Source organism: Carcharodon carcharias, chromosome 21 (assembly GCF_017639515.1).
Source record: "Carcharodon carcharias isolate sCarCar2 chromosome 21, sCarCar2.pri, whole genome shotgun sequence".
NCBI lineage: Eukaryota > Metazoa > Chordata > Chondrichthyes > Lamniformes > Lamnidae > Carcharodon > Carcharodon carcharias.
In genome coordinates, this window is record NC_054487.1 from 52,312,174 (window position 1) to 52,327,787 (window position 15,614).

At 39.8% G+C, this 15,614-nt stretch overlaps 1 protein-coding gene across 1 annotated transcript in view; it reads right to left on the bottom strand.

The window, feature by feature from the left end:
• dock4 (dedicator of cytokinesis 4) overlaps nt 1-15,614 on the bottom strand; it is a 378,537-nt gene that overhangs the window by 43,349 nt on the left and 319,574 nt on the right. Inside the window, exons 40-43 of the mRNA XM_041215897.1 lie at nt 12,854-13,020; nt 11,953-12,039; nt 11,559-11,735; nt 1,713-1,796 (exon numbers count right to left, since the gene is read on the bottom strand). Coding sequence (XP_041071831.1) covers nt 1,713-1,796; nt 11,559-11,735; nt 11,953-12,039; nt 12,854-13,020 — 515 coding nt within the window. The remainder of the gene's footprint in view (nt 1-1,712; nt 1,797-11,558; nt 11,736-11,952; nt 12,040-12,853; nt 13,021-15,614) is intronic.

A 15,614-nucleotide genomic window follows, 5' to 3' on the forward strand; every position in this document is an offset into this window, starting at 1 on the left:
TTACAGGCTTTCTGAGCCAATTGGCACTAGGAGGAAAAAAATAGTGGCTCAGAAGTGACATTAAGTTCATATTTCCTTTAAAAAAAATTAGAAAAACTGCACTCCAGAGTAATGTGCAATTTTAACTCAAGCTATGACTGGAGGAGACTTGTATTCAAGCATCACTGAATACACAGACCAGATTTAACTGTTTCATACAAGGGTGGGGAATGTGTAAGGCAGGGTTTTTCAGATGGTGGGGATTCCCACCCCGCCTCCCGAACAGTCAGTGCGGAACACATTCAAGCTGATCACAGCAGCCCGCAACCATTTAACGCGCCAGTGTTAATTGGCTGGAGGCAGAGAGCTGCCGGCCAATCTGATTGGTCAGCAGCGGCCAAGGCTTGGACCCAAGCAATCCCCAGATTCTAAACTCTGGACTCCAAGACTAGGTAAGTGTGGGAGGTCTCGCAACAGGGAGGAGAGGTGAGGCCAAGGGGGGGTAGGGAGAGGCTGGGAGAAAGGGGGCAACTGCAGGGGCAGATGGGGAAGTTGAGTACCCATTGTAGAAAGGGAACCCTTGAGGGAGAAGCCCCATTACCTGTCCAAGGCCTGAGCAAAGTGACCTGTTGGGCTTTCCCCTCGGCCCCTGAACTTCACCCGCCAGCTGGTGGCAAGTGGCCAATAAAGAGCTTCTATTGAGACAAAGGCCAGCGGGCCACCCTAGGCCTCGCCCGCCCACCCGTCATAAAATTGCGATCAGGTCAGGGATTGGCAGGAGCTCAGTGGGAAAGCCATCCAAGGAATTTTCAAGGCCCCCACCTGAAAATCCACCATGGGGACCATAAAATTCTGCCCATAGAATATGCCATCCTGGGAGGCAGTGCGTGTGCAAAGTATTTGAAATTTGAAGAGTGCGACTCAATGTTTTGGCAGTCAAAGTCACTGGATGTATCGGGGCTTTGTGGAATATGATTATGTGATTGTTAGGACCTGATAGATGGAAATAGTCTTTGCTGCTCCTGCCCTATATTTCTAAGGGTACAGGAAGATAAGAGAGGTAGAGATAGGCTTAAATAATTAGGTCTACTGATTAGTCAGAGGTCACTCACAGCTTTCTTGTTTGTCTCAGAGCCAGGGAGGAATTTTACAGACTTTTCCCACCTGATATTAGCTATGCATGTTTCCTGTGCTTTTCTTTCTCCCACAAGAATAAGCATTGCTAATGATTGGGGAGGGTGGTGCAAGACCTTGCAACAATTTAACAGACAGGATGAGCATTAGTGAAGCTGATGGTCTTTTCTTCACCTCTTTTCAAATATTTGTATCTAGAATATTAAATGCCATATGGTAAATCTGCAGCACTACTTTATGCTATGCTAAAGTACTAGAACAAGGGACGCAGGTTTAAAGCAGCTGAAAGGACAATTGTGGACAGATATCAAGAAAAACATCTTCATGCACAGTGTGATTAACATTTGGAATAATCTTCCAGTTAGGAAGCGGTGGCAAAAACCTTGCCTTCATTCAAGAGAATAATGTGATGGGGAAACAAATGCAGCTTTTCACTTTGAAGCATGAGCTAAGTTGGTCAAATGAGGCTTCCTTCATCTACCTTGTGATGTGTTTCTTGATAAAACCAAAGGAACATACAAGTGACTTGCATATTAACATAAATCTATTATCTGGTGCAAATGAGTATCTTGTATTTTGGGGACGTGCATGTACGTTACCTGTTCAAACATAAGTTCCCTCAGACGAGAGATTTTCTCTCCATCCTCGGGGTGGTTGAGAATGTAGTCTTTCACAAAGAATGCCTGCAACAAAAAAAAAGTAATTTTTCTCCAAGCTGTTTTCTTGCAGTTTTTCCAGCTCTTCTCAATCCCCTCTCGATTTGCAAACTACCTTGAAATACATTTGCAGCCTTGTAAAATTAAGCAACTGTCAAATTGCCAAGGAACTGATCAGAATTAAAAATGGAAGCATTTAAAATTCAAGGATTACATTTAAAAGCACCCACAAAGCAACACAAGAAAACAAATTATGCAAATTAGGTACAATTAGGTACTTGAAGGATGTTTGGGAACATAACAACCTGTTATTATGGGCAGGCGTTAGGGTTAGAAGGTCAAATCTGTCTGTAATGCTGATTTTTTAAAAAAAGCTCAGCATTTTTAACCAAATAGAGAACTATTTTCTCTTCTCTCGCCTCCAATTTTCGCTCCTGCTAAAATGTGATTTAACAGGTGCTGCATGCACTCTTAGTTCCCCTAATCAGCCATTCCTCCTGTTTGCACCTACGGTGCTTTTGTTTATCATGGTATTTGACTACAGGGATTTTACATCCAAGCCTGACTCTGTCCTTGACCTTGTACTTTTCAGCATGAGTCACTGGATAAGCATCAGGATTGTAGGAGGCTGACTATGAAGTCTCAACTACTACCCTGACTGATTTTAGCTAATCAAAAACCAAGGGCTTTCTGGACAGCATAGCTCAGTGATCTACTAAGTAACAAACTGAACCAGCTTTCTCCCTTCAAGTTTCTCCTCAGCGCCATGTAGTACTTCTGGATCGAAAGCATATACTTCCAGATCTGTTAACAAGATGCATGTTATACAAATACATAATGTGGAAAATGCCATGCTCTCCAAGTTTGCCTCCCCTTCACTTACAGTGAACCTATTCCCCAGTTGCTCCCTTCTAAATATAGAAGCTAGTGTGTACAAAATTATTGTCTGAACTTGTCCCCTAAATGTTATGTTCTACACCGTACCACTAGGTCTCAAAAAATGAGCTATTCTAATTATATACAATTCATAAAATATCTAGCTTTGCCTCAGCTCAACTGCTTTTGAAACCTTCATCCATGTTTTTGTTACCTCTTAATCAGACTATTCCAATGCTCTCCTGACTAGTCACCTACCTTGGATCCTCTGTACAACTGAGTCAACCCAAAACTGTTTAACGTTTCAATCAAATGACCGCACCTCCAACAATGCAGCACTCTTGTAAGTATTGCACTCGAGTGCCAATCTTGATTTTTGTGCTGAAGCCCTGAAATGGGACTTGAACCTGGAACCTTCTAACTCAGGCGAGGTGCTACCAACTTAACCATGGCTGGCACATCAATTTTTAATTTAAAAAGGGAGATAAAACAGTCCAGCAAAATACACACCAGTTAGCTTAATGTTCATGGCAGAAATTGTACTATAAAGGGTTAACGTTTAATAAGTAAATATACAGCCAACGTCCTCAGCGATCTGAGATCACATGACAGAGTATATTGAGGAATAGTTCTATGTAGAACCTCTTACCAAGCTTGTATTATACATAGTATAAAGTTCAAAAAAGGTAAAGTGAACCAATAGCATTCTGTAGCATTATCTATAAATCCAGACCACGAACACCCTCTTCTAAGGCCCATAACAATGATAACAGAGAAAAGATATTTTGTATTCAAAGATGTCTTACAAAAATATCTTGAAACCAAAAATAATAGAAGCCAGCACAGGTTTCAAAAAGAAAGGTCATTGTTGACCAATTTTATTTAATTATTTGAAGATGTAATGGAAAAGTTAAACAAGAGTAATGCTGTAAACATAATATATTAGCATTTTCAAAACCTACAATAAGATGTCATACAGTAGACTCATGGCTAAGATCAGAATATGAGGCAGGGGCCAAGCAACAGAATGGATAGCAAGCTGGCTACCAAACAGAAAGGATATGAGGGTTTTGAGGTAGTTACTCAGGCTGCCAAAAGGTGGGAAGTGATGTTCCACAATTTATATATGCAAACTAGACTTGGAAATCAGAAGTACAATTTCAAAATTTGTGGACAGCACCAAATTGAGAAGTATAGTTAATGCAGAGGAGGCCTGCAACAAATACAGGAATACACAAACAAGAATAGGCATCTAATTGTAAAATTAACTTCAATTTAGATAAGTGTAAGCTGGTATATTTTGGCAGGAAGAATAAGGAGGCCACATACTACTTGGAAAATAAGGGAAATTGAGAAGTACAGGAATATAGGAACAGGAGTAGGCCATTTAGCTCCTCTATCCTGTTTCGCCATTCAATGAGATCATGGCTGATCTGCAAACTAACTCTGTATACCCGCCTTGTCCAATATTCCCTTAAAACGTCTGGCTAAAAAAAATCCATCAATCTCAGTTTTAAAATTAACAATTGAACTAGCATCAATTTCTTTTTGCGGAAGAGAATTCCAAACTTCTAATGCCCTTTGTGTGTAGGACTTTTTTATTCATTTATGGGATGTGGACATCGTTGACTGGTCCAGCATTTATTGCCCAGCCCTAATTGCCCTTGAGATGGTGGTGGTGAGCTGCCTTCTTGAATCACTTTCTTCATTATAATCCTGAAAGCACTGACTCTAATTTTTAGGCCATGTCCCACAAGCCCTAGATTTTCCAGCTGACAGAAATAGTTTCTCTCCATGTACCTTATAAGTTCCCCCAGAGTATTTTGAAAGCTTCAATCAAATCATCTCTTAACCATTTAAAATCCAGGGAATGCAACTCTAGTTTGTGTAGAATTTCGTGGAAATTTTACCTTTGGAGTCTAAATATCATTCTAAATCCACGCTGCGCACTCTCAAAGCTAATATATCTTTCCTAAGGTGCCATGCCCAGCTGTTCACAGTGCTCCAGGTGTGGGCTAACCAGAGCTTTGCATATGGCTGCAGCAGGACTTCTACCCCTTCTAGCCCACTAAACATAAAGGCAAGCATTCCATTTGCCTTTTTGATTACTTTCTGAACCTGTTCATGACAGTTTAATTATCGATCTACCTGGACCCAAAGGCTCTTTGGACCACCACTGTTTAATGAGTTTCAACTCTAGTTAACAGTCTCTTCATGAAGGACTTTATCAAATGCGTTCTGGAAGTCCAAATATATAACATCCATAGGCATTCCTCTGTCCGCAACTTCAGTCTCCTCTACAGAAACGTTAAACCAGACTTGTCACGCATGGCTTTTCCTATGTAAATCCATGTTTCCTCTTTCTGACCAGCTGAAAATTTTCACTCATTCTATCCTTAATGACAGACTACAGTAATTTCATGACAATAGATGTTAAGCTAACTGGGCTATAATTCCTCGATTTCCGCCCCATTATCTTTCTTAAATGGCATGCATAATTTTCAAACCGAAAGGATGGATTTCTGAAATGAGAACGCTTTGGAAAATTATAGTTCAGACATCTGCAACTTTCTTGCCTACTCCTTTAAAAACCTGAGATTAAAAACCATTTGATCCTGGAGTTTTGTCATTCTTTAGTGTCATTTTTTTCATTACACTACTTTGCTTACATTAATTCTGATGAGTCCGGCATGCTTCTCCCTTCCTCTACCTCAAATACTAACACAAGGTAATTATTTAACATGTTTGTGACTTCCTTATTTTGACTGAAAACTGCTGATGGTGATATTGCCAAAAGGCTCACATTGTTCCTGACCACTCTCATTTCCTACTAGAACTGTAAAAGATTTTATATTGATCATCCTTACAAGTTTCTTTTCGCACTTGCAAGGGATATCAAAGTTTCTTTTCATACTCCCGTTTTGTAGCTTACTATCTATTTTGTCACCCTCTGCTGTTCTTTGCATCTTTCCCATTCATCAGGATCTGTGCTATTGTTTGCATTTTTCTACATTTCCTTTTAGCTTTATTCAGCCTCATACCTCTTCAGTTGTCCATGGCTGTTTACTTTGGCAAGCAGAGCCCTTGCTCTTCTGATATAAAGATCATTTCCGATCTGAAGAGTCACACAGACTCGAAACGTTATCTCCGTCTCTCTCTCTCCACAGATGCTGTCAGACCTACTGAATTTTTCCAGCATTTTTTGTTTTCGTTCCCTTGCTCTTCTGGTTGTCTTTTTTGAACACCTCCCACTGAATTTCAGCCATTTTGCCCATTAACAGATTTGCCCAGTTTATTGTACATAGTCTCTGCCTCATCACATTGAAGTCAGTCTTACCCAAATCCAGAATCTTAATGGCTATTCCACATTTCTCCCTTTCAAACACAATGTAAGCTTGATCATATTCTCATGAAACACAATAATTTTCATAATATTGTGATTTACTGTAAAAGCAAGTTAAAAGTGTGGTTTGGATTAGTTTCTCTTAGTGTAGGTCTGTGTGCATGGGGGACTTAATTGAATTGGAGACAGCTGGTCTGGAGGCTTCGAGTTATCAACAAGAAGCTAGGCTTGAAATGCTAAATATGTAAACATGGCTGAAGTTTTAGAATGTGAGGTATAAGTAACATTTGCATTTTTAGATAAATTAGGGTAGTTTGAATTTCAAAGAGATGGTAAGATATTATACCTAGCTAAAAGAAGCTAAGCCAAACAGTGTGTTTATTTTTCCCAAAGGTTTCTGGTATAATATAAATCTTTTCAGAGTGCTAATTTTAAGAAGTGTAAAGTTCCAAAGACATACTAGAACACTGGGGATTTGCATTAAAAAAAGGAGAAACATGTATGAAGATGAGGAGGCTATGTGTAAGAAAAGATCTAACACAAGTGTGAAAAGCCTCCAGCCTCTGTGAATCAAGTTTTTGTCTACAGGAACCGAAGCTGAAAAAACTCACTGTCCATGGTATAGTGTTGATTTGCTGGGTCTGTTTAAATCAATTTCTTTTTACAGTTGCCTTAATGGAGGTGTAATTGGGAGCCAGGTTAATTAGGGGTTTTATGAGTTATTATAGTGGTAATTTGTAGACCTATGTACGTGCTTGAAACCTTTTCTTTTGTTAATAAATGTTTTAGTTCTCTAAAATACTCTGAAGTCATGGTAGTCTTATTACTTCTGAAGTCAGGGCATGTATCTCGAAATAAAAATACAAATTGCAAAACAGTTGTGGCCTCATGATCAAGTTTCCCTCGTGGATTTGACCTGCCTGGCATACATCATCTGCCACGTCATAACAATACCGTGACTGCTATTCGGGAATGTTCATGCACCATTAGACCATTAACCAAATCTGATTCAATACTCACTACTAAATCTAATGTGGCCTGCCTCCTTGTTAGTTCTTTGACCTATTGTTGCAGGAAACTGCTCCAGATACATTCAAGGAATTTACCATCTTTCTGACATATGCTAGTCTGTTTGTGCCAATCTCGATTGAAGTTGAAATCCTTCATTAAAACCATGCTGCCTTTGCGACATCTAATCTATTTATACTGGTACTACTTCACAGCTGTTACCAGAGAGCCAAAACACAACTGCCACTGCAGTCTTAAATTCTTTTATATTTCTTAATTTTACATATAATGTTTCCACCACTTTTTACCTCTCATTATATTCTCTCTTATCTTTGAAGTGACTTCATACACAATCACGAAGGCTACTCCTCCCCCTTTATCATTTCCTTATGCTTCCTGTGGATCTGATAACCTGATATAGTTTGCTCCATGTGCTTACTGTCTTGCAGACATGTCTCGGTAATGGTGACCATATTGTATCCTCCAAGTTGAATTTGCACCTGGAATTCATTCAGTCTTCCCCCTATACTCCATGCATTTGTATAAAATACACTTATTTGGGCCACACACCCTAAACCATCTTCCTGCTCTACTGTTTCAGTCACATGTTTCTTATTTCTCTCTTCTGGTTTAATTACTTTACATCGTTTAGTTTTCCCTTTACCTGTAGTGCCTAAAGCACAATTTCTGATCATTACTCTACTCTCTTCCATTTTCTTTGTTTTTGAACTGTTATTCATAATACTTTTTCCACCTGAACAGCCCCCACATTCACTAATTTGAAGTCCTTGTGACCGCCCGATTTATCCTGTTAGGACCCTGGTCCCAGCCTGTTTTAGATGGAGCCCATCCCAACAGTACAGATCCTTCCTGTCTCAATACTAGCACCAGTGTCCAATGAAATGGAACCCCTCCTCCTCACGCATGTCCTTCAGCCACATACACTGCCCTAATCTGCTATCTTTACACCAGTTTGCACGTGGATTAGGTAATAATTCAAAGATGGTAGCCTTTGGGATCCTGTTCCTTAATTTAACTCTTAGTTCCCAATGCTCTCCAAAAAGGACCTATTGCCTCCTCTTCCCTATGTTTTTGGTCCCAACATGGATTCTAACGAATGGATCCCGCACCCCCCACCCCACCCCCTCTCCAGTTTCCTTTAAGACGAGTTAAGACAGAATGCGATCTTTCTCACCCTGGCACCAGGTAGAAAATGTACCACGTGGGGCTCTTGCTTACAAAGGATGTTATCCACCCCTCTAATTACTGAACACTCACAACGATAACATTAAACTTCTCAACTCCCAAAACACCCCACTTTGAACAGCTTCTTGCTCCAGAGTGCCATGGTACACCCTCTAGCTATTCTTCCCACAGTCTTCATCCTTATCCTTAGCAGTTGGACGCTCCAGAGTGCCACGGTACACATTATCCTCCCACAGTCTTTATCCTTATCCACACCAGTAGCAAGAACATTGGACCAACTCAACAAGATCAGTTTCTGCAGATCTTCATTCTCTATCTCACCTGGGTTTTCCTTACTCTACACACTGACGGTCATACCAACCCCGTTCTGAACCTGCACTAAGAGTGATTGAGGTCTGGAGCAAGCTGTCCAAATAACTCTCCCCCTCTCTTATGCGCTGTCAATGATTCGGAGCCAATGAGATCCAAATGGAGAGATCTACTGCACATGCGTACGCTTGGGACAAAGGGATCTGGGGTACAGACGCACAAAACACTAAAAGTAGCAGTGCAGTTCAATAAGGCCATAAAGAAAGCAAACAAAGCACTTGGGTTCATTTCTAGAGGGATAGAATTTAAGAAAAAAAATTACATTAAACTTGTATAAAAACTTGGTTATAGCCCACTTGGAAATACAGTTCTGTTCTGATAATAATTCTTAATAATTCTTATAATAAAAGGATTATAATAAAAAGGATATAGAGGCACTGGAGAAGGCGCAAAAATGATTTACTGGAAGGATATCAGAACTGAGAGATTTTGCCCATCAGGAATGATTAAAGAGGCTGGGGGTTTTACTCTAAAGAAAGGACTGAGAGGTAGAGTTTTTAAAAAAATATGAAGGGGTTTGATAGGGCAGATGGAAAGATGATATTTCCACTTGTGGAGGACACCAGAATGAGTGACCCCAAATATAAAATAATCACTGATAAATTAAATAGGAAATTCAAGGGAGAACTTCTTTACCCAGAGTGTGACAGAATGTGGAGCTACCACAATGAGTGGTTCAGGCACATGGCAAAGATAAACATTTAAACAGAGCTAGCTAAACATGAGGGAGAAAGGAATAGAAGGATATGCTGATGAGGTTAGAGGAAGGTGGTTGAGCGCACCCTGTGTGGACAGGGGTGGGGGTGGGTTGCCTGAGTCAGGGCCAAAAGAGCGCAGAAATCTCCCTGAGGCACAGCGCTGCCTCAGGGAGATTAGTTTAAGTTCAAAAAATTTTAATAAAGGAAAAAAATATTTTTAAGACATGTCCCCTCCTATGAAAGTGTCACACGAGCTGGGACATGCCTATTAATTTTATTAAAATTTTTTACAAGACTTTAAAAACCTTCATGAAACCTCATCACGCCCGTGGATGAGGCTTCATGATAAATGCGAAAGTTGCCTGGGCTCTTTGCCTGCCTGCCAACCTTAGGGTTGGATGGGCAGCTCAGTTAATTGTTTCAATTGATAGTTAACTGACCTTAATAGGCCTTTGACAATTCGGTGGGCGTGCAGCCGACTTGGGTGTGCGCCCACTGAACTGAAAATCCGAATGACATGTGGTGACATCGGGAAGCACACCCAATGTCACCATCCGTCATTTTATGCCTCGGCGAGTGGGATCCACCCCCACTCGCCGAGCTGAAAATTCTGCCCAATGTTTATATTTTTTTTACTGTTGCACTTTGCTTTTTACTCCCACTTCCTAAATCTTAAACTATGTTGCCTAGTGTTCTCTGGACTGGTGATCAACCTGATCCCCTTTGGAATTTTTAACCATTTTGCTAGAGAAAGAGTTTTGGTATAATGTTATGTCACATCAGCAGGCAAGTAGCATAGTGGATAATCAACTGGTTGCAAGATAGAAAGCAACATGTCGGAGTAAAGCAGAGCTATTGAGAGTGGCAGAAGGTGGAAGCTGGGGGTCCCACAAGGATCAGTAGTGGGACCACTGTTGTCCACAATGTATATTAACAATTTAGACTTTGGAATCAAAAATGCAAGTTCTAAATTTGTAGATGACATCAGCTTTGGCAGGGGTGAGGGAATTGGTCAAAATTGAGGTGAACTGCAAAAAGTATAAAGCAACATTAATAAACACGCAGAATGGGCATACAATTAATAAATTAATTTCAATACAGACAAATGTGAGGCATTAGATTTTGGTAAGGAGGCCAAAAATTACTTGAAAAGAACCTAAATAGGGTAAAGGAGCAAAGGGATCTGAGTACAAATACACAGATCAGTATGCAGTGATGGTGGTTAATAAAGTCATAAAAAAGGCAAATCAAGCAATTAAGGTTTATTTCTAGAAGGACAGAATTCAAAATCAGAGACTTAACTTGCATCAACCCTTGGTCAAACCACACTTGGAGTACTGTGTACAGTTCCGCTCACCATATCATAAAAAGGAAAAGAGGCACTGGAAGGGGGACAAAAATCATTTACAAGGATGATACCAGAAATGAGTGGTCATACCATCAGGAAAGGATGAACAAGCTGGGTCTCTTTCCTCTTACGAAGAAGACTGCCAGATGACCTCAAAGACCTCTTTAAAATTGAGAATTTAAATAGAGTAGACACAGATTGCAAAACTAGATACCGTCAATATGAGATAGCAAGAAATCAAACAGAATTCAGAAGAAACATCCTTATCCAGAGAGTGGTGAGAATGTGTCACCACAAGGAATGATTGAGAAGAACAGTAAATATGCATCTAAGGGAAGCTGGATGAGCAAATGAGAAGGGAATAGAAGGTAATGCTGAGATTGAAATGAGGAAGGGTGGGAGGAGGTTGGGTTGGACGAACAGCCTGTTACTGAGCTGCATTTTGTATGCAATTGTACGTATGTAAATTGAAAAAAAAATTAAGTGTTGCTCTCAAGGCAGGGATAGGGGAATGTGGGGATAGGGGAATGTGGGGACAGGACACAGTGCTGGTGCTGCCAGGATAACAGGAGTATTGGTTTGTAAAAAAGTTCACCTGAAAATTAATGAGACAATCACTGAAATGATGATCTTTAACAATCTGGTTTCTCATCATGTCCAATATTTGGCCAATTTTGATTTAACATGTATCTTTCTGATCTCAACTCAGGCTCAGGACTTTACAAGTTTATTCACAAAGATGCAAACTCCTTCTAGCTGCTTTTCACATATGAATTGCTGGGGTGGCTGGAACAAAAATTGATTAATATATTAACAAAATAAGCCTTGAAATAATTTTTCCACAATGACCTTAGCCACCAGGTGAAATTTGTTATCCTGCTAAATATTTCCTTGAACCCTTTGGGTCTCTTCAACCCCATCCCCACACTCCTCTAGATTACCTCTTGGTATCTGGCAAGTCCTCCATTAACTGCTGCATCAATGACACCGTTGAGGCACATGGTCAGGGGATTTATATTCTGCATCTGTCTTGACTGACACTGGGTGATTAGGGTTCGCAGTTGTTGATTCTTGTTCTCCAGCACCTCAATTGCATTTTCAAGTGGACTCATTTCAACCTAGAAACAGATTTCCTATGGAAGTCAGGCTTTTTTAAGATGACAAGAAGATATCAAAATATATGCTGGGACTTTCTGGTAACTTTTGTTTCTGCTCATTTTGCTATTATTTTACTCTGAAAAATGCTATAGTTTATATTTAGCACAACAATAACGCATCTGTCATTGTACAGCATTTTGACGGTTGAGAAATTTACAATTGGCTGCTTGAACTCACCACTTCTCGTCTATCCACTTCAAACCAGCGGGAGATACCTGGTAAACTTTGAACCAACGTCAAAGTGGTTCGCTCAATCCACAGGCTCTGACAAAAACGAGAGGGGGAGATAATTAAATGTTTTGAAATCTCTATGTAATAATTACAACAACTTAATGTTAAAAATTTTTGTATGTTTCAGTCTTAGCATTTTCATGCCTGATGAACTGAAAACATAATGAAGCAATTAAAGACCTGAATACAAACTCAAAAGCAGGATTTTGGGTCGGGACTGGGCATCAGGGTTAGTTGGGAGTCTTGCTCCTGCAATGCGTATGCAATAGTCACCCAGCAATGAGTTTCCCTGAACTGGCCAATTCATGGTCAGGGAGGATTGTGGTCTCCTAGCATGGAAGAAGCAGTACCTTCTGCTTCAGTTAAGTGAGAGAACATTTCATAGAAACTTTTAAACCTTTTAAAATAAAAAAAATGGCCAAAGCTGGCAGCCACCATCATGGAAAGAGAGCCTTTGGAGGACAGCCTGTGGCTGCAGCCATGGCCAGGCAGGTGGGGAGGGGCTCAAACACTGCATGGAGGGCTGGCCTCTGGCAATTGGTCTTAATAAGTCATTTACTTACCTTGATTGGCTACCTGCCATTTGAGGGGAGGTAACTCTTCTGACCCTGTCTCCAGGAAAGTGGCCCGGGGACACGGTGGTGCCGGCAAACGGCCTGCCAATGCAAATTTTCACACCCGCTTGCCTCCTTACTCACCCCAATACGAGGGTGAAAATTCGACCACAGATTTCAGTGGCAAGAAGCCAATGTTCTAAATCAATAAGTCCCATCAACATCAAGTTAGAGTGAAATGTAAATATTTGCATTTGTTCCTGTGGTGCTCACATAAAAGAAATATGCCATACCTTAAACTCATTTTCTTTGTCCTTGATTCCTTTGTGGAATGGTCTATCATATCTGAACCTCCAGATATTGTTAACCCTATAAAAACTCTTAATATGGTCAGGTATAGCTTCTTTCTGCAGTATCTCATGATTATCAGGGATAGGAATTACTGCATAAATCTGCAGATCTGTACATTAGCAGTTAAGAAAATGGCCAGAAAAATAATTAATTAAAAATGCAGGTTATGAAGCATTCAAAGAAGATCCGAGATGACTATCAAATCCTTCAGAATTTAAATGCAGAAACTAAACATTCTAGTTGAAATTAAAACAAGGCTTGTTGGAAATGTGCACCCATCTGTGTCTGTAAGAAGAAAAGCATTAACCATTCAGCTGTTGAACTTTCTTTAGAACAGTGGATGAGAAAATATTACAAGCGAGTTGGGTGTACAAGAATTTCTGCCCATGATGTGTAATTTTCCTCGATGATAAATTAGATAATAGATTCAGTTTTAGTTTGGATATCAGACATTTTTAAACTATATAAGTGAACTGCTATCTTAGGAACATTTTATTGCTTGTTGTAAATTGCCTCAGAGCTTGTGTCTCTAACAAATTTTATTCAGTGCTTTAAAATGTCTGCTCCAAGTTTAAAGCTCTCTGCTTCCAGCAACTTCGACAGCTTGTATACTTTTCTCTGGGTCCACACCCAGACTTTACTAATCAAGCACAGTAAGGAATGGTAAAGAGATTCTCATAATCAGAGAACAATTGAACACTTATATTCCTCATGACACTAATGCTTATAAATTTTATCTTGGTTAAGAGATATAAGATAAACATATCAAAGCATTCAATTTGATCACAACAACTAAAAAAGTCACTTCCAGTTGGAAATTAAGTCTTATCGTTCATCACTTCCAGTTTATTAAAAATAAAATAAAACTGTCTGCTTAATCTGCATTTTGGAGATTACACCCAAATGAGTCGGGTGTATTTTGCAGACTTCTCAATTTTCACTTAGCAAAGTAATACTTTCTGATTTTGGTTTAAAAATGTAGCCTAGTTCAATACATGTCATTACCTAAAACAATCATAGCTTGTAATCATACTTCTTTAAATGGGTTTGGAGTATGGCTCATTTTGTGACTATAAAATTTACTCCTAACATTTTCCTCTGAGGTTCAGTGGTAGCACACTTCTCTGAGTTAAAAGCTCATGGATTAAGTCCCACTGCAGAGATTTGATTGCATAATCAAAGCTGACACTTCAGTGCATTACAATGAGGGTGCTGCATGTCAGAAGTGCTGTCTTTCGGATGAGATGGCAAGCCGAGCAGCTTCCCCACAGCCCTGCCCCAACCCACAAGCCTTTCCATTTCCAAGAGCAATGGAACTCTCTTGATAATAAAAACAAAAAAATGCAGATGCCGTAAATCCAAAACAAAAACAGAATTACCTGGAAAAACTCAGCAGGTCTGGCAGCATCGGCGGAGAAGAAAAGAGTTGACGTTTCGAGTCCTCATGACCCTTCCACGCAGTTCTGTGGAAGGGTCATGAGGACTCGAAACGTCAACTCTTTTCTTCTCCGCCGATGCTGCCAGACCTGTTGAGTTGTTCCAGATAATTCTGTTTTTGTTTTGAACTCTCCTGATGTCTTGGTTAAAATTTATCCCTCAAGTAACATCACAACCAAAGTTGTTCCTCGTCACATTGCTAATTGGGTCTTTGCTAGGTGTAGATTGGCTGTGTTTCTAACATTACAACAGTGACTACATTTCAAAGTAGCTCATAACTGGCTATAAAGCATTTCGGAACATCTTGACATCATGAAAGGTGTTAAAGAAATGCAAGTCTTTCTTTGTTTTCTATATGGTGAGCAAATAAGTTTACCGAAGTATTGTGGTGAAAATTTCAAAGTAGCTTCAATAAGGAAATCACTGAAGCAGTGCAACATCAAGCCAACACAATTTAATTTGGTGAAGCTGTTAAATTTATACGACTGCTATTACAGTTTTTATGTAGTGAGTCTTTAAATGGAGAGAATGACTTAAGGCAACACATGTACAGGGATAAGGAAAATTAATGTGAAGCCAAAAAGTGATTGAAAGCTTGATTGAAGAGTTGAGTTTGCAGAGGTTTTATGGGTGGAGGGAGAAATGGAGAGATTTAGATAGGAAGTTCTAAAGAATACAATGGGAAGCTCTGACAACAATGGAGGAGTGGAGGGAATGAATGCACACAAAAAAAAACAGACCAAAGGAGAAGACTATGAATTTAGGGTGGGACAAGGCCATGAAATAAGACGAGGGTCTTAAGTGTGTGTTTTAGGGGACCAGAACCCATTGTTCAGAAAAGACATGGGTGCAGGATACATGCAGCAGAAATTGGACAAGTTGAAGTTTACAAAGGGTATGTAGAATAAAAAATTCTCAATCTCCAACCACACAATTAAATTTTGTAGAAACTTCCTCAGATTTAAACATAGTCAATTCAGCAAAATATGACTAAAGTGAGTGACCAATATTCTGTTTTTTTTTGTTGACTCATGTCACACATCTTCAAGGTAAAATTGTCCTTGATCTTGTCTGCGGAACTCAGGAAACTTTGGGAAATTGGATTGGGCTCAGCTCACCAGGTTTCAGTGCTGCCAGCTATCACCAATATGTAGCTAACATGTATCAGAAGTCTACGATTCTCAACTGCGATCAGTCTACAACACCAACTCAAAATGTAATGACAGACAGTTGGGCTAAACAGGTGAACTTCAGATTCAATAAACT